A 23,614-nucleotide genomic window follows, 5' to 3' on the forward strand; every position below is an offset into this window, starting at 1 on the left:
CGAGAATCATTCATTTCGACAGGCTACTCATGGAGTCCTGTTACTGACGATTAGTGAACTTCTAATTAAAGTTATTTCTAAATGACCATGATAGTTGGCTGTTCTTTTTTCACTAGTCTGTACAAGCATGGTACACAACTATACTGAAATAAGCATTTCTGCTCCAAATATACGCGGCTGCGTTCGCCTCGATTCGGTGTTCGATACTTACTATTCGTATTATAGGACATCTTTATATTCGCCCATGTCTAGTTATAATAGAATGAAGCAAGAATTCGTCATTAGGTTACGTCAGTGTAGCTCGCTCTGGCTAGAGCGACTTGTCCGTCTCGCCGCTTTCCGGCTGACCCTGTAGGTGCACCCCTCCGGGCAAGTGGAGGACGTGCATTCGCAGAGAAGGCGGTGCATGCCTTCTGTATAGAAAAGTCACACACGGGCATATCGCTCTCTGGAAGCCGATTTGCTGAAACATAGGTTAAGTTAGATTCTTTGGCCCCAGGCCCTTCTGCTCTACGCTTTGTCAAGGGTATTAGTAAAATATACCTCGAAGGAAGTCAGCTACAGCTGTTTGACATAGTGGAGATCAATCCGCTTCGACAATTTTCATCATCATCGGCAGCAGCCTATTTTACTAATAATTATTCTAATCCAAACTGGGTGTACTGATGAGCTGATTGGTCGGTTTGCCTCTGCATCGTTTATGCCCACTATGGAGGATCCGAATATTTTTTTAGGGGATGAAAATAAAGAAAAGGAAAATAACAAATACGTAAGAATTTAGCAAGAAAACCGCACTGAATTTTCTCAAAATTTTCTCAGAGGCTGCGCAGTCATCCCTGAGGCAATGTTTGTCTTTGACAGTGCCCGCGACAATTCTGTCTTGGGAGTCTCTGACAGAGGAGGTATCAGATTCGCTATTCAAAAGCTTCGAATGTTCGCACACCCCTGGTTGTGTGTATACCGCCAAGTACTCGATGTTCTTGAAAAGATAGCGCTGTCTGCTGTGCGATGCGTCGTGGTAAGCGAGTTCAGAGGATAGGACGAATCACTGGTCTGCTGTTTCACTCATTGGTTTTATTTTTCGGCTATTAGTGCATGATGGGCACGCTGTAGTACATTTCCCGTCATGAAATTGTATTTGCTCAGGCTTGAACGTTAAAATAAAAAAAATAAACTGCCACGGTTACAAGATTTCGTCGCATTAGTCCAAGCACACAAACGCTTATACAAAAGAAATCTCAGCACCTCAAGTTGTGTTTATAAACCCACGTGAAACATTACATTAGAAAGATAAATAAGAAATAGATCGATTAAAGAGAGATTCTGAAGCTTAAGCTTCCCAATCCTTTACTTCGCAATCAAGTTCATACACGCCACACACGATACCACGTCTATTAAGAATGCTCCACACACATGCTACATACTATGTAATCCGTACCACAACAATCAATATGTGAGCTGGTCCGAAATATTGTTACGTTAATGAAACACTGTTCACATAGTTTAGTGCACAGACTATTTTCTGCGATGTGAACGCGCACACCTCATAATCGCTGCTGCTGGTACCCTCTCTCTTCCGCGTCTATATCACTATTAACTAGAGCGCCCAAGACGTTGGTGCTGGCGTCGTACATGATTGATGTCCCACGCGATCTTCTGGCGTTGCATGTCGTTTTGACGTGCGTGGTCATTCAAGACGGACGCCTCGTGTCCGTGTGATCGGAACCAGGACGGTTAGACAATCTAATATTGCATTATTACAACATTAACGTGTGGCTAGCGCAACAAGCGAGTACACATAATACATTCAAAATGGTACTCCGGAATAAAGACAAAATAAGCAGGAAGTGTCACTCGTCGGGCAGCGAAATGTAGTCAAACAGTTCAAACAGCACTGCGATATAGTTGAGTGCGCAAGTAAGAAATAATGAGCACAACACGCAAAAAAAAACGACTTCGGAAGTGACAAAATGAGAAATAGCGCTCTTAGAAAAAGCGGAAGCGTGCCTATAGAGGAGGCACTGCTCCCAACAACGAGCAGGCTAAACGTCGACTGGCCGCCATGTTAGCGCCGAGGTTTCGTGGCGTCTCCTAGTAGAGGATGTGGGGTCGTATCTGGCGGCACTGCTCGGCACGTGTTGACGCTGCCAGCGAGAAGCCGCCGAGCGCGATCTCGACCGTGTCGTTGCCCAGGCCGTGGAACTCGGGCCACTCGGCGCCTTCGCGCAACTGAGGCAGCGTCCTGCAAGGTTCCCGGAACAAGTAGCACGCATTGCGTTTCACGGGCCAAAGTCCGGTTGTATGCGATGAGACACACGAGAAACGCTGACTTCGCGTTACACGATACTATTATACATATGTACAGTCTGACTAAGCTGAGTGCTACTTCGTTTACATCGAGATGAAGCGCAGGGCCATGCCACGCAGCCATGCACGCACAGCCATGCCACCACTTGTTCATCGTGGCGCTTGTTTGTTATCGTCTGTAGTGGTCTTCCCGACCCGCCAAGGACTCCGGAATACTTCTGACCGCCTAATCTGCGCCGAATCTTTGTACGAGGGCGTTTGCACGTTGTATCCATAACGAGGCCGCCAGAGCCGAAAGTATCGAGCCCGTGGCCTCGTGTTCAGCGCAATGCTGCTGTAGATATGACTTATGCGTGAAAACACGAGCACCTCAGTGCTATGGACGCACCCCTCCTTTGCGAACGTGGCCACAAGCTTTATGAGCCGGCGGCTGAGGTCCTGCTCCTGCGGCGTTCCCAGTCCTCGGCGGAGCGGCACTCCGAACACGAAGTCCAGGTCCTCGTAATGCGCCGGAAACGAATCGTTCCAGTCGCTGAAGCTCGGCTTGTGGACGAACACGTAGCTGTACACGCGGTTATTGCCCGAAGACAGGTGCTCTGCCAGATACTGTACCGGGCACGAGGACAGAACGTCGCCTGCACACGCCGAAGGGGCCGCGTCAAAGGCGGTCTTCTGGGAAAACGCAGAGAACAACGTCTCCCGCGCGTGCGCCTTACTGCGAAGGTCCATGATGGCAAGGTGAAATCCTGCACGTTCCCCTCGGTCCTCTTCATTCACTGCGCGCTTGACGCACATAAGCCGTTTCCAGCATGCTTTTCCCGGCCGCAATACATACATACATACATACATACATACATACATACATACATACATACATACATACATACATACATACATACATACATACATACATACATACATACATACATACATACATACATACATACATACATACATACATACATACATACATACATACATACATACATACATACATACATACATACATACATACATACATACATACATACATACATACATACATACATACATACATACATACATACATACATACATACATACATACATACATACATAGCTAGAAAAAATGCGTGTAAATTAATGGCGCTATCGGTCGCCCGCTGTGGTTACCCAGGCAACGAACTTGGAGCTGATGCGCGTGACAAAGCTTGCTACGCCGTTAACGCGAGTCGTTTCAGATGTTTTACTTTGCGAGACTCGCTTACCAAGCAGCTGCTTGAAGTGCGACAGCGCCCAGGTGTGGTTGTCCCGCTGGTCGGCGTTGGTGTAAAGCGCGATGAGCCGCGCCACGTCCACCACGCCGTACGCGGCCAGCAATTCGCCAAGATTGATGGGCTTCCGGAGGCTCATGTAGACCTCGGCCAGCACAACGCCCTCGCCGGAGACGGTGCCCAGAAGCACCTCCTTCGAGTGGATCGCGTCCGACAGCAACTGGCTCGGATACGCTGCAGCGGTGACCCCGCCCGCTGTTAGTACACGTATACGTGCAAAAGAGATGAGACCACTTGAAAACTTTTCTTCCTCGCCTATAGTTTAGAGGCACTGTCTCAGCTCCTATTTTCCTCTTCTTTTTTTCTTGAAGCTTCCCACGAGGAATCTGGACCATTGGGCGAAATGGCCCTGTTGCAAGCTCTTGAGCGAAAAGACGACTGGCACGAGTGGAAAACACGACGAAAGCGCTTTTGCTGTGCCGATCCATCCTGCATATTTCGGATTTTTCCACTAATAATTCTACTTTCGAATCCTCACAACAGGAGCTTTGAAGTAATCACGGTGAATTTTGGATGTCTGAAGACTTCGAGTGGCTCGACATCGCCTGCATTCTTGAGAGCGGTGGGCATAGAAAGGGTATTCTGTAGATAGTGCCGTGAACGGGTACGTGTGGTATCTTCTAGTAACCATATTTTGCGCCAAACAGCTGCTTTTGACAAACTTGAAGCTGATTCTCGGCTGTTAGGATACGCATAAGTGATGTTTTGATCCTGCTTGTAAACTGAGGCTGAGATTTCACATCTTTAATTTGGCGGGTGCTAATCACGCACCGGTGGAATGAGTGAATGAATTGCGGCAAAGTAATAGAAACGTAGCTTCATGTTGAGTGAATTTTGCATGTGATCCATAATCTAGCATGTACGTGTTTCATCTACGGCTATGCAACTGGGTGTATCCAGGACCGAGTAACTGGTCGCCATGCCGTATAGCAATGTGTCAGGAGGTCATGCTGCCGCGTCGCCGCCTACGTTTGAAATTTTTTGGTGGAATGTCTTTCAAAAATTGAGGGATTACACGTTCACGCAACATCGTCATTTTCTGGTATTGTAGCTCCGTATCTAAGGGGAGAGGCAATAAATTATTTAAGGGATTGCTTCCCGGAAGAGCCCGCATGCAGTAGAATGTATACAGTGGGAGGCGTCAAGACTCTTCGACAGATAAATCATTCCGCAGCAATCGCCAATTTATACAATACTTTGTCCCTCTCAAGTATCCATGCGCCAGCAAAGTCGAAGGCATCCATTGACGTCTTCCACGCTCCTACATGTCTCGCTGTGCTTTCCAAGGCTGGGGTTAATGAGCACACAACGGGTGTTCGATCGCAGTAGTCCCTTGAATATCACATTCAACTTACCCCGCTAACTCGTTCAGATACTTTCTGTAAATACTACAAGCAATGATAACTTTCCATAAGCGTTCGAGAGTCTGTTACGCGCCTTAAGTTAAGCAACTGGTCGAGCGTCCATGGTATGATGACAGATGGAACCGGCATCCTCAGTCATAACGCTGCCTATGCCGTTGTAGGCCAAGGTTCTCCACAAATAGCCAAGCGTTACTTTCGAGACCCGTTCTATAGTGTGACCAGAGCTGCCGCGGTACAGCATACCAGTGTTCCAAATCTTGGCAGTGCTATAGAATTCACACTTCTCATGCTATTTCGGCTCGGACAGTGGCTTCAAAGCCTTTGGCAAGGATTCTCGGCAGCTGCGCCGCTTACCAGGCAGGAACTCGGTGTCGAAGCTGGGCCCGAACACGAACTCGATGTCTTTGTGCGCTTTGCGCTGCACGAACATCTCGGGCTCAACCTTTCGCAGGCACTCGAGCGCCAGCTGTGGCTTCTCTTCCTTGGTGTTGCACTTGAGGTTCACTTGGAGCGAGCGCACGTTGTTGATGCTCGCGTCGCCCGTGTTGTTCTTGAAGAGGCGCAGTGCAGAGCCGCTCTGCAGGATCAACCTGAATAAGCAAATAATAAGCATGTTCTGAATAAACAAACCGAAACCTGCGTTCGCGCCGCATAGGCACAGGAATGGAGCTGAGGACATCGCAAGAGACGCATATAAAGCTTTGTTCTTTCTCGTTTCTTTCAGCGATAGAAAACGGAACAAAAAAGAGATCGAAATTTCTAATGCTTCAGCCATACGTTTGCTACCCTGTCGTCTTTTTAACCTCTTACTACATGAATTTGTGTTTTCTAGTGAAAACAACTGTGACAAGTGTTTATTTTCGCCAGAAATGCTGTACCAAGCCTCGGTTTTCAAGAGAAACGTATTGTCGCGATTTTCTGAGTGGAAATAATTTCGTATCATGTCATACACCATGTAGTTACGGGCATATTTTACAAGCATGCAGAAAGGCATTGGAATCGCAGAAAGCCTGGGAAAATATCGCAACCATCGAAAAAAACTTGAAACTCAGCCGTAATATATAGCGTATTTTTCTCGAAGCTTGGTATATTACAAGTTTATTTAAATTTTGATGACATCATTCTTGGTTGACTAAATTATCTTCAATATACTTATGCCGGATACCGCATGTGCACTTCCATATATGTAATTTTTTTTTCCTTTGTGCGGACTAGGGGCTTGACGCAAGCCGCAGGAATACCTTCTTTCTTCGAGAATTCTTTGTTGCTCTTCTTGCCTTTAGCTCTTGTAACACGGCTAGCGCCACGCTGTGTCGATTATAGAAAAACTTGAAATGTTCATCTTATCACATATAAATCACAATAATGGTGCCAACCAACAGATGATCTGTACAAGTGCTACATTTTCTCAGCAAATCTGCTTTCTCACAACAAAACAATTTCTCCTCTCGTCCACAAAGCAACCCATAGTTGCATGCTGTATGATACATGATACGGCCAGCAATGCTTGTCTCGGAGAACCATCGGAATATCTTGCTGGTTTAAAGCATAACAGTGGACTCAAACAATAAACTGAACCCCCGCTTTTGTTACTGCGGCGCTGCTTTCTAGGGCAGGGATTGCGAAAATAACCAGTTTGTTTACGATCTTTTCGTGCATTGCGTGACGCGCTGCCGGCACACATATTTTGAGAGAAAAATAACTCACAAATTATTTCCAGAGTTACAGTCACTTTTAATTTCAATTTCTCTGGTAGAGATGACACAGATTCCGGGTGAATAATGTATGTGCTGATTTCCTTTGCGTTGATTCTACCTAGTCAGAGGACGTTGTTATGTGTGTATCACATAACAACGTCCACGCAATGACAACATGACACGCAATGCGGTAAGTATTGTAATGCGCTAATTACGTGCTTTATTAATGACCGATCATTGCTTTATCGTTCTCTTTTGAAACTTTCAGTTCATGTTTGCAGCTCTTTTGTCACGGTGGGGTTCACAAAGTCCGCCGTGTGCTTCCCGATTAAACTTAAATGTGAAAGGGGCTCACCCATTCGATAGCCTACAAAGAAAGAAAATAACAGCACGAGTACAGGACGCAAAGTGAACGAAAGACACAACGAGGCGCATTGTGAGGCTATAAAGCGGCGGTAGCAAAATCGCCGCTGGTCGCTACCGTTGCCAACCTCGTACGCAAAAAGCGTTGTTGGCTGTGCATAGCTTTCATGCTTGGGTAATCAGGCTAAGACTCGCAAGATACCCGAGTGTAGCCATAATGAGTATTGTAGAAACTTTGCTGGGTAAACTTACAAATAATTATCCAGAAACATACCTTCTTCACGGGAAATAAAGCTAATGGCGGTAATAACACACATTCACAAAATAGCACTTCGCCTACAAAAGATCACCACGAAACCAGCAGTGCGGTTGGTTTTTACCGCCCCACACGTATTGCAGATTCACTGCATAAAAGTATACAGTGACGAGCACAATAATGTAAAATGCGAGAAGGAGCACGCATATAGCGGTCTCCCATTGTGATTGCAGACGCCGATATTCTGTGGGACCAATGGGTAGCTAGATGCGTAAACGAGCGTCTGCGTGATCAATTCTATACGTTCATGGCAGTGCACGCTGATCACTTATAGCTAACATCTGTGAAGATTGCTACTACGTACGTGAGTTTGAGTTGCCGTTTCATTAAATAAGGAACCTGGAGGTATGGGAAGCATATATATATATATATATATATATATATATATATATATATATATATATATATATATATATATATGCGCGGCCAGTTGTGTTTTCACAGTTTCATTGCCATTAATTTACCATTTCTTTAAATTACTTAGTATGCACAAGTAATTTTGGCTTCTTATGATATGATTAATAAAAATCGGGCCCCTCGGTTCTCTTTCTTCTCACATATATATATATATATATATATATATATATATATATATATATAGTTTTAGAAACGAAGGTGCACACTTAAGAACATTGCATCTTTAATGGTTTTAACGTTTCGGCCCTGGCATGGCCTTCGTCAGTTTATTCTGACGAAGGCCGTGCCACGGCCGAAACGTTAAAACCATTAAAGATGCAATTTTCGCAAGTGTGCACCTTCGTTTCCAAAACTACCTATGCACCGGGCCTACAGAACTTCTCATTGAATTATATATATATATTGAAAAGGGGCTATGCATGATTCAGTAATCGCGCCACCGCTGAAGCTGCAGCACAAAAGAGTTTCGCCTTGCAGTCGTCGACGGCGACATGACTGTCGGGCACAGTGGTCAGCTCGCTTTGTCTCCCGTCTTCATGCTGCCTTTCCCACCATCTGCCAAACAGCCTACGTAAACGAAATCCTGCTTTCGTGAGCCATCCACCGGAAAAATGCGCGCGGCGGTTTCTGGTAATCCTGTCAGTTTCTGGAAGATAGCTATTTATTTGTCCTTAAAGGGCCCCTCAACAGGTCTGGCCATTATGAGCTGACAAGCGCAGAGCATACAATGCGTGCTAATGATTGCGTTTGCAAAGAATTACATCGCTCCGCGCCGCGGGAAGGTCTGAAATTTCAATCCGAATGCCTTTCCCTTTCCCTCCCGGCGACAGCTCTCCAAGCTGGACGGTGACGTACATGTGTCCCTGCGCCTACATGCTCGTGCCCACAGTGTGACGTCGCTCGTGGAGACACATGACTTTGAGAATTATTCAAGGCAACATCTCTTATTCGTGTGATCTGTTGCATGAATTGACGAATTGAAGTTTAGGGAAATAATAAAACACACAAACACAATGCTTCCGTGTTTTTGTTTTGCATTGCACCGAAGCAAGAGAGATGTACTTCCGCTTCGTATGCTTGTTCCTACTGGCGTGCAGTCACGTGCGCAGGTACCGAAACTACGCCATTTTCTACCGTGATCCAGCGCCGTGATCATGCTTTGCGATCCGCTTGTTCTGCTTCAATATTCGTGTAGCACTGAATTACAACGCCTCATATGCCTTTGCGCACACTGGGGTTAATCGTGCGCTGCGCGAAACGAGCCAATTACAACAGTTCGCGCGCAACGCCGTCAACGGAAGTGCGCGCGCCGCAAAGTAAAGCAAGGAGAAAAAAATCAAGGCGGGGCCCGTGACGTATGCGTCACGCGATCCTCGAGGTCCGGTATGGGAAAATGCAAGGAAGGAATTTCGCTTGCGGAGGCTAGACGGGACAAGTGCAGAGAGTGGCTAGCTATGCAGTGGAGCTCACCTCCAGAAATCATGTGTTCGCGACACTGAAATATTTCTATCTCGGTTATTAATGAGCCGACATGAAAAAATGTTGTGGCAGAACGCTCCCTAGAAGACACGTAAGAACTTCCAACGTATAACCAACATTTGCTATATAGGGCCTGGTGAGGGACCCCTTAAATGTAATTTTCACCACGCGTCTGCAGAAGAAATCCTGTGACGCGGTGTCCAAGACAACGTCCGACGAGTCTGAAATATGGCTGCTAAAGACTGCTGGGGCCTGATGGAACTTTTTAGAAACTTGCTGGTCGGGGTTGTTGGTACCATAGGCCAAACGCTGGATCACACGTGGAATCTTGTACTATGTAGCTTACACGTTAAAGTACGGCCAAACTCGAGGGAGAACGCATGTAGCGCGCCTCCAGTGCGCCAGAACTAACAGCATTTTTTTCCTGTCGCCGAGAGAATGGATCTTGCTATTGCTCTCAGTGATTCGGCCTTCGGGCGAAACTTTTCCCGCTACATAGTATCGATCGATTTGCGGCCATTGCGCCTGATGTGTGTTGTACCTGGGCACCCCCTTGACCCAGTGGGGTTCGGGCGAGAGCAGCTGGTAGCCGACGGACACGGCGCCGGCCTCGTAGCCGTGTAGCACCAGACGCTCCGGGTCGCCGCCAAAGAATCGCACGTTATCGCGCGTCCACTCGAGGGCCAGGCGCTGGTCGTATAGCGCCAGGTTGCCCGGAGAAGACTCGCTGTTCGCATTCGCCCTGAGGAAGCCCAGTGGGCCGAGCCTGAAGTTGGGAACCACGACCACGATATTACCCAGCGCAGAGAGCAGCTCGCCGCGCAACAACTCCTGGCTGTTGCCGCCATAGTAGAACTGGAAGCCGTGCAGGAACACCAGCACTGGGAGGCCCTGCAGAGACGCAGACGTGACACAATCGGGACGAGCTTCCGTGCTTATAGCGGCGTTTGTTTATTGATCAAGAGAGTCGCTGTTGGGCAAACAGCGTTATAGAGATGCAAAAGAACGGATCACATAAACACGCCAATGATGCCAACTGTTTGAATCGTAGGTTTGTCGCGCGTGCTCAACGCTGTTGCGTGAAGTTGGCTCGAGCCAATGGCAGAACGGGAAGACTAAGATCTGCTCAAGGGTGTTTCGTCTTCCTCGTTTCCACAAACCTCGTTCTAGCCAGTCAGCCGTAGCAGTAATTTAATGTCCCAATTACAAAGCAATGCAGCGGCCAAGAGAGACGCCGTAGTTTATGGCTTCGGATTAGTTTTGAGCACGCGGGGTTCGTTAGCGCGCACACAAAGCACAGTATAATGCGGTAACATGTCGAGGGTGACCTTTGCGTTGATGCTGGGCGTCCACAGGTTGAGCCGCAGGCAGTCCTCCGAGCCGCTGTTGGCCGCGTCGTACACGGAGAAGTTGCCGATGCGCAGGGGCGGCTGCAGGCAGGGGGCGCTGCCCCCCGTGCTCTGCTGCGCCCACTGGCCGGGGCGCACGGGCCGCCGGAACCGGAGCTCGCCGCCCGTCGCGTTGCCGAACGGGATGCCGAGAAAGCTGTCGCACTTGAGCCCACCTTCGACACGCTCGTGTGAGCCGCGGTACGTGCCTGCATGCGGACATTCAACGACCGCGGGAGGGCGACTCACTGACGACGAACTGAATAAATTGTTTCCGGTTTCTTAACAGTCGCTGTAATATACCACAGCGCATGATGATGCTGAACTTGCCTGACATTCCACGCTTACTTTATTCAAGTATACTTTATCTCAGACAGAAGTTCGCTAACCATTGAAATGCTGGTCGAAATGCATCGCTTCATCATTTCGTGTCCCGACACTATTGGTTAGAGACCGCGTGCCTGACGCGTCTGTCTTGCACTCTTCGGAAAAGCTGTCTGCAACCTTTCTGCTCACCGGACTTCAATTGTCGATAACAAGGCCAACAGAAATATTGGCCTAGTCCTCCATCCCATACCTCCAAAAAATTTCACAATGACTCTATTGTGAAATTGGGACGTGATTGTTGACGTGTTGACGTCCATCTTGACGCGGCCTAGGCCAATCGCGTGAGGCGAAACTGAACTCAAACTGAACGTAAATTGAACGTGCGTTTCGAACAACGATCTCCGATCGCGCCCCTGCTCACGAAACGGCTGTACTAACAGAACTTCACAATTACAGTCACGATGCACCCGGGTTCGTGAACAAGGGAGGGCTGGAGGCACCCTCCGTTAGACAGACGCTCCGCAGCGTGGTGGTGCTGAACGCTGACTGACCGCCGAGCGGCTGTGCTCGTCGGTGTTTATTGCAGTGCGGTGACCAATGTTGCCTGCCGAGCTTGGCAGGCCACCGAGCCTGGCGGCGAACGAACATTATGCCTGAGGGGGCGTCACATGCTTGCTCACGGCAAGCATGTGACATCATATGCTCACGGCAAGCGCCTGAGCGCTTGCCGCATCCTTCTTACCGCCGGTACATAAGTCATTCCTCGGCTGAGCATATGCGTGCGCCGCTAAAGGCTCACTCACATTAGGCCGACCCGACACCGATTTCGGTCTGCCGACTGTCGGCGACCGCGTTCTTTACTTTCATGTCGGCGCCTCTGTCACACTGTACCGACGTCGGCAATGTGCCTACGGTCGCCGGAGAGCTCGGCGTCGGTATACAGTGTGACAGAGGCACCGACATGAAAGTAAAGAACGCGGTCGCCGACAGTCGGCAGACCAAAATTGGTGTGTGGTCGGCCCAGTGTGAGTGAGCCTTAACGACGATGCATTCCAGCGCTTTGAGCTGTCGTTTTGCGCTGTCGTGTCCTGCTCTGCGATAAAGACCTAAGTTGTGAATTGCCAACTCTCCTGAACCGACCTTTTGCTATCGGTTTTATTCCAGACGACCCGCCCGGAATAGGCGGGAACAGTGAGCTGTGTCATTCCTGCCAATGGAGCGTCAGGTTAATGTTCGTTGCCGCCAAAGGGCGAGAGCAGTTTGGAAATCGTGCGGCAATTGGGTGACGCAACTCGTCATCCAGTTCAGAAAGAATTCTTCAAATGTGAAGTTTGCTTATCGAAGACATGACAAATTTTCTTAGCCTGAGCTAGTTCTCTTAAAAGAGGACGCCTTGATTCTGTAACTGGCTATAAATATCTGCAAAACACGGGGGTTTCGCAGAGATGCGACAGCCCTTTGGGCATGCTGGACTCGCTTTCGGAGGTTGCGGAAGGGCTGAGCCCCGGTATAAAAGGAAACATCTAATTGCACTGTTACATTTCGTCGTGCAGAGCTAGCTGGCCTCCGGTGTCAATATTAGTATTGATGTACCGTTCCCTTGCTTCTCTTGGCCTCGGTAAGTCATCGGGCCATCTTGAATGATTAAAGAAGTATCCATCCACCCGTCTTTACCCCGAGGTATACCCAGAAAGATGCCCATTCGCGACACGCGCTGTGACTGTGGCAGAACGAGTACCCCATGCGGCGTCCACTTGTAGAGTTATCTGCGTCTTGGCCAGCACGGCGAACAGCACCAGCGCCACCATGGGCAGCGCGATGACGAGCACCACGGCGCACAGCAGGGGCTTGCCGCGGCGCTGGCCTGTGTCGGCGCTTGTCGGGTTGACCACGTGGCGTTCGAGCACCTTGCCCAGCATAGTCTCTTCCTCTTCTCCCCGGCGTAGTCCGCCAACCGGAGCCATCGACGCCTGTACGCGGGCAATGACATCATCCATCGCTCGTGTCCTGATAACTCATCGCAAGAATATCAGATACCTCGGGCGTACCACCGTTACCGGTGATCCTTACCCTGGAGAGTCGCCGAGACTGGTTAATTCTGGTCGGATTGTTCGGTGAAATTTGCGTCTCCGAGGTTGCCGAGACCGGGGACGCTGGAGGAAACGGGCTACTCTGTAACCCAGTGCAGAAGAGGTAAGTGGTACAGCCGGAAGCGGAAGCGAGTCAGCACGGAAATACTCGTAAAAATAAGCGTCTTTTTTGGGTAAGCTAACAAACGCTGTAAAACAACTTTGCAACCATCCCCAAACAATAATCGTCACCTGTTCCTGCTTGTGCTTTTTCTGTTGAAAACTCTGCGCTCGCTATTTTCCTCTCACGAATGCTATGTCATGCTGATAACGCGCATGCCGTTTGTGACCTTGATGTACCGGGCGAACAGCGATAAAAAAAGAAAGAAATGGAAATGCGCGCAAGGCAGATGACAATTCTTGTTTGTGGACAAGATAAGCGTCAAAGCGTTGCAAACTTGTGTACTCCTGTTTTGGAAAAACGCGCCGAAAATAGGACGCGAATTAGACCTCGAATCATGCGTTTTTTTTTTTTCTCAAAACAAGTACATCTCGTTCAAGCAAGGCCTTATTAGTATATATACTAGACTTCATTCGGTTCACGTATGACTCTTTTCGTTGCGGCAATATTTATGACTCCTTGGACTGTCGCGTTATGCCCTATTGTTTCTTGCACCTCTGGATCGAAGATGCACGAGCAAGTGTTACGTACGAAGACCGCCTTGCGCGAGTTGAAATAGGGCGAGTTCTCGCTGAAGCTCCCTGGGGACGGCGGTGACGGCTCATGCGACGTCATCGCCCCGTTCACCTGTCGCCACAGCAGAGAACGAGGAAAGAATGAAAAGGCGTTGCGGTACTTCGTGAGAGTGCACTATAGAAATAGGCGACTATAGCTTCGTCAAAAACCGAACTTGGCGCCACCTATGTTATCGTGGCGTCATGACACAGAGCACATTTACTGCAGGTATATGGCGGTGGTGCTCATAACAAAAATGGAGTGTTGTGCGTGTTTGTTCAAACTGACTCATCTGTGGCAGCTGAAGCGATCACAAAAACGGAGCAAGCGAGTGTATCGTGAGGTCATCGCGCATTGACCCCATTCACCTCCTGAGAAAAAAAAACGAAGAAAAGAAACGAAACTAGTTCGTCGCCACAGGTATACGTACCATGGTAAATTATTTAAGGTGCTTTTTGACTCTTGCCGGTATTCTTCTTTCAATAATTTTGAGAACATAGACCTTCATTTAACGCAGTAAAATGACATGGGGAAAATTTTATGTCACGTCTGCTTTAACATCTTTGTTTCTAATACTGATATTGCTGTTTTGTTTTTCTGTCATGGTGCAACAACGCCAGTTTGAACGTTTTTTAGCTTAACATTTTTCTGCATAGAAAATGGTTTATGTCATTGGCGGTTCTGAGCCTCAAACGAGCTAAAAGTCCAACATCAAGCTCTGCAGAAAACGGTAACGCCGGTTGAACAGCAACATTGCAGCTTGCCTGATCACACCATGGCCTATAAATCAACTTCCGAAAGCAGTTGCGCACAGTCGTATCACCGAAACTCTCCAGATATCTAAACAGCACTTCAGCAAACGACGCTCGTTAAAGGCCCGTGGCACGTCACTTCGCGAACCTCCCTAAGTGATCTATAGAGGATGGCTGGGGTCGCGGACTCTTCAGTCTTGCGGAACACTTGAGGCCTTGAGAAGTACTTGAGGAGACCTAAGACAGACTTGAGAAGACACTGCGTGATGTCTTAGGTCTACGACATTGTACAGCGCTATGCATAAAGTCAGGGGGAGGGGGGTGCAGACCGCGCCCCCCACCCCAACATTGTAAGCAGGGGCTCGTGCGAGCTCGCCTCGCGCAGACACGCGTTCGTGCCCCTGCTCGCACGTTCGCGGTCTTCCTCCACAGCTGGCTCCGATGCCTCTCATCATGCCAAAAAAGGGCAATGTTAATTAAGATAGACGTAGTAGTTCTGCGGAAACCCGCAAGGTGGAGGGAAGTAATTAATAAAGAGAGAATCAGACAACCACCCGTTCGTAGGAATTGCTACAAAGGAAACCCATACGGATTCCTCGACAGAAAACCCCCAAAGTTGAAGAAAAATTTGTCCTGGTCCTGTCCACTTTGCGGGTTTCCGCAGAATCATTACGTCAAACTCTTGGCCTTACTTCGTGTTGTCGACAAATTCAACTTAGCCCTGTCATCTGCTGGCCGCCTGGTTAGCTCAGATGGTAGAGCGGCTGGCCCGGAAAGGCGGTGGTCCCGGGTTCGGGTTTCGGAGCAGGACGAATTTTTCTTCAGTTGTGAGGCTTTTCTTTCGAGGAACCCGTGTGGGTATCCTTTGTAGCAATTGCTACGAACGGGTGGATGTTTGATTTTCCCTTTATTAATTAATTAAGATAGGGTTCATTGAGGCACTCGAACACACGGTCTTCGTTGGGAGTCGAACCCTCGAGCTTATGTCGAAGTCGAACCACGACCTTTGGTTTAAGGCGAAGTTAACACGAAGTTAATTAATGTAGTGTCAATTATGGCGCTCGAACCCCCGACCTCCTATAGGAGGAAAAAAAGTAATAAAAAGTAACAACGCATTCGAATGAGGATGTCAAGTAATCTAATGAACGTCTTTTTAGCGCGCAGGCTTGCGCCTTCGCCCTCTTTGGCGTATGCTAAAGGGACTGTCAATTTTTATTACCGGTACTACCGTGTGCGGGGTAATCTTAATTCTCTGATTTTTCGATTAAGGATTTAGTCGTGATTAATCGGTTGATGTGGAATGAGTAAAAACGGGAATGCAAGTGCTGCCGTAATGCTGCATGAATTTCCCCGAGGCACTGCACATGACGGTCACCACCCTTTTTCGACTAAGATTCTTGGCACAGCATGCTGTTTCATGGGCCACATGAGCGTGAGGCTACTTCCTCGTGACTCAGTCAAGGTTCACCTTAGTTTCTTTAGGTTGCCTGTTAATTTTAACTGATTTAGTTGGGTATTATGAGGGCTGTGTTATACCAAAGACGCATGCATTTTGTCCACTATTTAGGTAAGTAGGTACGAAACCCTAAAATATATAGTTGTAGTGCCTGAGGTTGTCAATGAAGCAAGCCAACTAATAATCGGTGTTGCAGCCAGACTTATTTGCCTTCAGTTCAGATATCTTTAACGCTTAAATCATCTCCCGAGTTACGTTTAGAAAGCATTTCCAAAATGCCATTTCCTTCCAAGTAATTGATTGAATCGGCAGATTAAATAAATGCCCGGAATGCACTTAGAATAATAGAGTTATTTGAAGAACAGCGATAAAAATTAATTTAATTCTAGAGAACGTTTCAGCGCGGCCGCGCGCCCTATCTTGAAATTAATTTGCTGTGTGGTGCACCATTTCTTCTCACTTCTTGCGCGCACTGCTCTAGCGCACCTAGTACAGAACGTCACGTGATCTCAAGCTTCGGCGACCCGTCAAAGCGAGAGGCAGCATGGAGCATTCGTTCACCACTGCTGCATCTGTTCATCACGCCATTGTTCCACCAGCGAGTTTCCGCGGTCATCGAGGAAAATGCATTCATGCTTACCTGTTCGCGCTAATTTATTCAGTAAGCGAATGTTTATTGGAATTCATACGGCCGATAAAACGGCTAACGTTATTTCTTATAGCTGTTTAGTAATTTGCTATAACAATCAATGCTTCGCCTTTGGGGCGAAACTGACATTTCTTTCCTACGTGCATCTTGTATTTTTCGCCCCCTCCACTGCCGCAATCATGTACTTCGCTTTAGATACATCAATTGATATAGCCGTTGCCGTAGCACAATTGGTAGTGCAACCATACTTGCCAACTCTCCCGATTTATCCGACAGACTCTCGAATTTCGACCAATCCTTCCGATCTTACGGACACGGCCAGAAATCTCCCGAAAATCTGTCCCAACAAAAGAAAAAAAAAGAATGCAAGAAAAAAAACATGTCTTGCAGTGCAGCCACATTATAATTGTCAATATGCGCTAGGTAGCTATGCCGAAGCCACGTATAAATCCAAGCCTTTTGTGTGTAGTCAGCGTAGGTCTAACTCAGTGTACTGGCAGATTGAGATATCCGCCGAAGAGTGAGGGAAAAGTCCAATATGCGCTTCATAATGGCCGGTTTTGCTAGGTCAGCTTCAGCGCTACACATTTATGTTTTGCGGAGAAGCATATAAAACGTGAAAATGGGTGTCTGTGCAGTGACGGGTTATACACGCGAGCATGGGCCGTCTTCGATCACATCACGAGCGCTGAGACGTCTAGTAAGTGTACTGGCAGCCATTCACAGTTGTTTGTGATGTTTGTGTGGCCCAAGAAAGGGCTATTTTGTTTTCTTTTATCGTCCCGCCCTCGGCGAGTTTCTCTAACTTCGACGTGCCCAATCTGGCAGATATGTGCAACACTCGTGTAATCCGGATGTTGGAGGTTCAGATCCCACCGCCAGAAAGTTCTATTTTCGTGCACATTGATTTCCTTTTCTTCGTTCCTTTCTGACTTTCCATTTGAACCACAGCAGCAGATTCTATCTACGCTTTCCTTGGCTTCATTGTCTATTGGCTTTTTATGGTTGTAATTATGAGGATTCGAGCCCCTCGGTCTCCCTGCTTTTCGTGCATATATACATATAAGGCAAATGTATATACTGTATATATCCTTGCGTTCACTCCGGCGAAGGCCTGTTTTCCGGCTGAAACGTCAGTAAAAATGTATGCCATAACGTTCGCCTTTTTTTCGTTCTTTCTTTAAGTTATACCTTCGGGTCTGGCGCGAAACTCTTCGTCTTGCACACACACACACACACACACACACACACACACACACACACACACACACACACACACACATATATATATATATATATATATATATATATATAAGAGCGTGTGTGAGCGTATGCATGCTATGTTGGACGCCACCCTATGAGGGCGCCTCTCCACTGAAGGAAGACATTAAGCCCGGTTACCGGCATGGCACGGACTTTGCTCAAGTTTAAAAGGACTTCTTGCCGGGCAAGTCTAAGCGGCTTACTTTAAATACTGCTTTGGACGGCGCGAAAGCAGATATCACTCAGAGAACACGGCGCTCGTGCGTGTAGTGTTCTTTATGCGGTGTCTGTTTTCGCGCAATTACGAGAAGGTGTATTATATATACTCGAGTGTTGTCGATTTGGTTGGCATGGGCTAATAGCGGAAGGCAGCTGTTATGTCGTATAGCCTTGTGTGTCGTCGTCTTTTGTGCCATTTCTTGCGCCGTGACACGAACACCTCCCGCAGCAAGGTCTTATCTAACGTGTCCTTGGCATTCTCTATAGCGCCCTGTCTATAGTCCTCGTTACCCGACGTTCGCTGGGCGCGACAGGCGGCGTTGCGGTCAGCGGTGCCGCAGTCTCGTCATTCGGTGAGACGGTGCTCCGCTGCCTCTTACGAACGCGGCGTTCGGCTGGGCTCGACTTGGACGGCGAACCCGGAGCTCGCCGCGAGTGCCGGCGCCGACCCGTACCGGTCGATGGGCTGCGCACCCGCGCACTGGCGTCGTCGCTCTTGGGCCTGCGCAGGGAAAGGTGCGCTCTTAGAAGAAAAAAAAAATGACGCCATATTCACTAACTAAATACTAACACGTTACTTGTTCCAAAAAGCACTACCTTCTTGGCAAGTGGAGGTAGTAAAACTACAGTAATTTTCGCTACCTGCTGCAGCTAGAGAAAAAGCACACACTTAGTACTAACTAAATACTGCCTCGGTAGTGCAGTTCCTAACGCAACTGAAATATAATTGCCAACAATATTCAGTTAGGCCTAATCGATTTGTAAAAGCCGCTTGCATTGTTATATTAAGTCGATGGCACTTTAAGAACACAAGAAAGTAAAATAATAAATATATATAAAAAATGAGAACCGCGTCCTTTGGCTATATATCAGGGCATAAATTAAGGGTATATACACATGTTTACCATGGACATGGACTGACTCCGGGTAAGAACGTACTGCATATCTCCGACAAGCAACGTTAAGCAAGAACACACTTAGAGAATGACAAAGAGTTACTACGCGACACTTACTCAAAGGGCATCTTCAAGAATATTTTTATAGCTCTAACATGAAGGAGCACATGTTGCACTGGTGAGCATCTATGCATTTGGTTAAATAATCAAAGCTTTGTGCGCAAATTCCTAAAGCCTGCTGTCTGCATATATGGATGCTACGATGTCGCACGTAACTGTTAGTCCAAAATAATGGACAACGCCACAATTAATCTCAATTTTGCATAAGACTGCCACAATGTCAGCATAATAGACAAGTTAGTATAGTGGCTTAGTAACTACTTAGTAAAAGCTACTAAGAAGCCTTTCGGGCTTGTAAAAGCAGCACTTACTAGCTTTACTAGCCGCTGGCCAGTACAGAGCTACTAAGAAGGTAGTAAAATACATTATGATCAAGTAAACACGTGCATTTACTAGCTATTTACTGACTTCAGTTTTAAGAGTGTACCCTGCGCCTGCATGATAGGATGTGGCTGACGTAGTACAGTAGGGACAGTTAAAGTTGAGCTATGCCAAACGCTTGTCTGCTCATAATGTATCACCCGTTATGCCGCAGACGTGCGAACACGTATACATGTACGGCCGCTTTCTGACTCCTTTAATGGAAGTGGAAATCTGCGCTATGTCGTTTTGCGTGTCCAACTAGTTTTAGATGTTGGCCAGCTAGTTTGAACATCTGGGAATTACCCGCCGCGGTTTGGTTAGCGGCTATGGTTTTGGGCTGCTAAGCACAAGGTCGCGGGATCGAATCCCGGCCACGGCAGCCGCATTTCGATAAGGGTAAAATGCGAAAACACCAGTGAGGTACTTATAGATTCAGGTGCACGTTAAAGAACCTCTAGTGGTTCACATTTCCGGAGTCCCCCATTACGGCGTGCCTCATAATCAGATCGTGGTTTTGGCACGTAAGACCCCATAATTTAACTTCTGGGAATTTATGCTCCTTATGTCTTCTTTTATTTAGGCACTGCAGAGGCACACTATACGAGCAAGCGCGCAGTGCAATTTCATGATGGGAGAGGGAAAAGGTGACGTGAGAAGGCCAGGAAAAGCTGCTACTATATACAGGAAAGTGGTTGAGGACAAATTGGATAAAATTAAGTTCAAGGTACTGTATGGTACGTTTCTCCTAGTTCTGAAAAATAAAAACCATGGAAATTTGTCAAGCTGACAACTGACGCACAGCGTGCAGACTCAAAGCCGCAGTTATACGGCGTGCCTCATAATCCGATTGTGGTTTTGGCACGTACAGCCCCTGATTCAAGCTTAACACTTCTGCCACGATGCGATGTGTCGTGTGAGGGAATGACAATACTAATCTTCTCGGAGGTTATGAACAATGGCGCACAACAACGCCTCAAGCAAACACGCCTCGCTGTGTGTCCTGTATACGCAGGTAAACAGCTGTGGTGCACGCAAGGAAACATTAACCAGCAATTCGCCACTCTCATATTGCAGTAGACGCTGAAGAAATTACGCATTCGCCACTAATTATCATGAATCAAAGCAAACAGCACAGAAAGATTTGCTTACGTCGATTCTTACAGTATACGTAGGGTCCGCATTTTTTTTTTAATTCGAGAGCGTCAAACGGACCATTGAACGAACAGTCGACGCCTGTGGCAGCGATAGGACACCTAAATTTCCAATGGCTGCGACGCCGCAGCACAAGCGCACCTCGACGGAGCAGAGCGAGCGAAAACCTGCTGCGGCACTATCCCGCCAGGTTTTGCGTGAGTGGACTCAGGGGAGACGGCATCGCCGCGTCGGTGGCATGTCGCGTTAGCACCGCGGGCTTTTCTTTATGACAATACCTCAGACGTGCTGGCGCGTGCGCAGTTTCGAGTAGTGGTAAGAAAGGTGTACAATCAATGCATTCTACTTGTGCTGACATATGGGGCAGAAACTTGGAGACTGACAAAGAAGCTCGAAAACAAGTTAAGGACCGCGGCAAGAGCGATGGAACGAAGAATGTTAGGCGTAACGTTAAGAAACAGGAAGAGACCGGAGTGGAGCAGAGATGAAACAAGGATAGCCGGTATTCTAATTGACCTTAAGATAAATAAATTGAGCTGGGTAGGTCATGTAATGCGTAGGTTAAATAACCGGTGGACCATTAAGGTTGCAGAATGGGTGCCAAGAAAGGGAAGCGCAGTCGAGGATGGCAGGAGACTGTGTGTAGTGATGAAATTAAGAAATTCGCAGGTGCTAGCTGGAATCGGTTGGAGCAGGACAGGGGTAATTGGAGATCGCAGGCAGAGGCCTTCGTCCTGCAGTGGACATAAAATAGGATGATGATGAGTATATGACATGATTATGCGTATTTTTAAGCACATCATTTCAACTAGCTTAGAACTGTAAATAGGAGTACTGAGACAAAAGGCATGTCGAAGCGCGCAGTAGATGCTATATACTCGGCAGTGTCGAAAATCGCCCTTGCGAAGCCTACACACATGAACTACGCGAAGAAAACGCTTTTGGACACGAGCAAGCCGCTCTGAAAAGACGACACTTACGGGTGGTGCATCGATCGTCGTGCCTCCTGGCTGCTCTATTCCGACCTTTGGAGAAGACGCTGACGGCAAGCGCGAATCCGACTCCACGGTCTTGGTCTTCTTCTTATCCTCGCGAGCAGCGCGTGGCTGCTAATGATGATGACTCCGCACATTGGCACATACCCGGCCGCAACAAGGTACCGGCCAGAAGCGGGCGGTAGGACAACACGAAAAAGGGCGACACTAATAACAAAGCTAGAAATTATTAATAATACCATTTCACGTGAGTATTTACTTCGGAATAGTGGTACAATATGAAAAATATTTTTTTTTGGTATCAGTCAACTATATATAGAAAGAACATCAGAAATTCAACGTTAAAAAAAGAAGAGGTTAAAAAAGAAAGATGGGAGAGAAACCAGGATTACTTGAAGAACGGTTGAAATAAAACTCGAAATTCGCGTCAGAATTTTAAATAAATAAAAAAACAAGCATGGCCACCGATAACGTGGGGATCTCCTCCTAGAGATATTTTAATTGAAAGAAGGCAGAGAGGTCGGCCTGAGCTAAGGCGCTCTAGCCTGCTACTCTGCCCAGGGGGAGGGGGAACGGGGACGTAAAGGTGTGATAAGGGATGACGATGACATAGCAAGAGGGATGCGCAAAGGTGAAAGCAAGTTCAACACTCTGATGATAAACATTCACAAATGTCTTCCGTGAAGCCGCTATCAGGTTTCGTATCAAGTCTGTAGCCACCGATTCAAGTGAACTTAAATATAGAGGCGCTAGGACGAAGCTGGTGTGTGGGCCTCCCCTGCGTGAACAGGACAAGCACCAAACAAAATCTTTATAGCATATAAAGAGCTGCGTTAAGCGACTCTAGCACGGCGAGCACTTGTAGGGCACTTCTAGCGGCCGGAGTCTCGAGACCACCGAGAATCACGCGCGTTGACAATAGCGCTTCAGCGTTTTTTGTACCTTCCCCTTCTCATTGCGTTCATCTCCTTGCTTGCCCGTAGTGTCACCGGTTTCATTGTCCCTGTAATTCTTGGCTTCACGGCGCAGAGGACCGCTAGTGCCCGCTGGCATGGCCGTGGGCCTAGAGGGTAGCAAAGGTCATTGCGTGTCTGTATCAGCCGGCGGAGGTGAATGTCTGCCGCGTGCTCTCGTCGACCTTGAATTATCAGTAGACGCTGTTACCGTCCTCGATGCACTCACAGGCAGAGGTGGTCGTGGTACCTGTGCCACGTTAGGTAGTTCTCCTGAAATGGCTTGGTGATGCTTCTGTCGCGAGCGTTGGTCACTTTGGCGAACAGATTAAGCAGCCTCTTTACGTGAAGATTGATCTCTTGCCATTTTTCGAAGAATACGAACCTCTTGTTTCATCTTCGGGCATTCTTTCGAAGTCGCTTCGTGAGAGCCAGTACAGTTGGGACATTTAAATGAGAACGCCTCACAGTCGGTGGTATCATGCTCTCCGCCGCAACGCGAGCAGGTGGCTTTGCTTCTACAAACAGCGCTCACGTGTCCTGTCTTGTGCCATTTCCGGCACTGAATGTGCCTCGGTACGAATGGTTGTACTCGGTGTATAACGTAGCCCACTTTGACAGACGCTGGTAATGTCGAAGAAGCAAATATTAACTTGATACATCGGGAGTTCCCCAAGCGGTGAATCTCAAGAATGCGCACCGATGACCTCAAAAGACTCTTGATTCACCTATACTAAAGGTATGCCATATATCTATAGCGGAGGGCGTACACCACCAGAGTTACCATTCATTGATTTCGTCACTAAATTTAGCGACTTTCTTATCTGTTTAGCGACAGTCTTTAGAGCGCACCTCTTGTTGGCGCCCGTTCCTGGGTTGAGCGTCGGCGCACCTCGGCGCAACCGCGTGAACGCGCTCGCGCATTGTTCGTCGTCTTCCGCGGCTGCAGCTCCGATGCTGCTCACCATCCGAGCTTAGCCACACTTCTTCTTCTGCGAAGGAGCTGACGGCACTGGCCCA

The 23,614-nt window shown here is 47.8% G+C and overlaps 1 protein-coding gene across 1 annotated transcript; it reads right to left on the reverse strand.

Moving 5' to 3' along the window:
* Window positions 1-1,057: 1,057 nt before the first annotated feature.
* LOC135910048 (acetylcholinesterase-1-like) lies at window positions 1,058-21,763 on the reverse strand. The gene is made up of 11 exons (XM_065442003.1): window positions 21,627-21,763; window positions 18,407-18,617; window positions 13,753-13,848; window positions 13,042-13,143; window positions 12,710-12,941; window positions 10,585-10,853; window positions 9,798-10,147; window positions 5,339-5,574; window positions 3,555-3,794; window positions 2,696-2,942; window positions 1,058-2,242 (listed from the first exon to the last, which is right to left on the reverse strand). Exons 1-11 carry the CDS (start codon window positions 21,635-21,637, stop codon window positions 2,092-2,094), a joined length of 2,145 nt encoding a protein of 714 aa, XP_065298075.1. The 5' UTR covers window positions 21,638-21,763; the 3' UTR covers window positions 1,058-2,091.
* Between the last annotated feature and the right edge of the window lie 1,851 nt (window positions 21,764-23,614).

The sequence above is a fragment of the Dermacentor albipictus genome, chromosome 4, assembly GCF_038994185.2.
Source record: "Dermacentor albipictus isolate Rhodes 1998 colony chromosome 4, USDA_Dalb.pri_finalv2, whole genome shotgun sequence".
NCBI lineage: Eukaryota > Metazoa > Arthropoda > Arachnida > Ixodida > Ixodidae > Dermacentor > Dermacentor albipictus.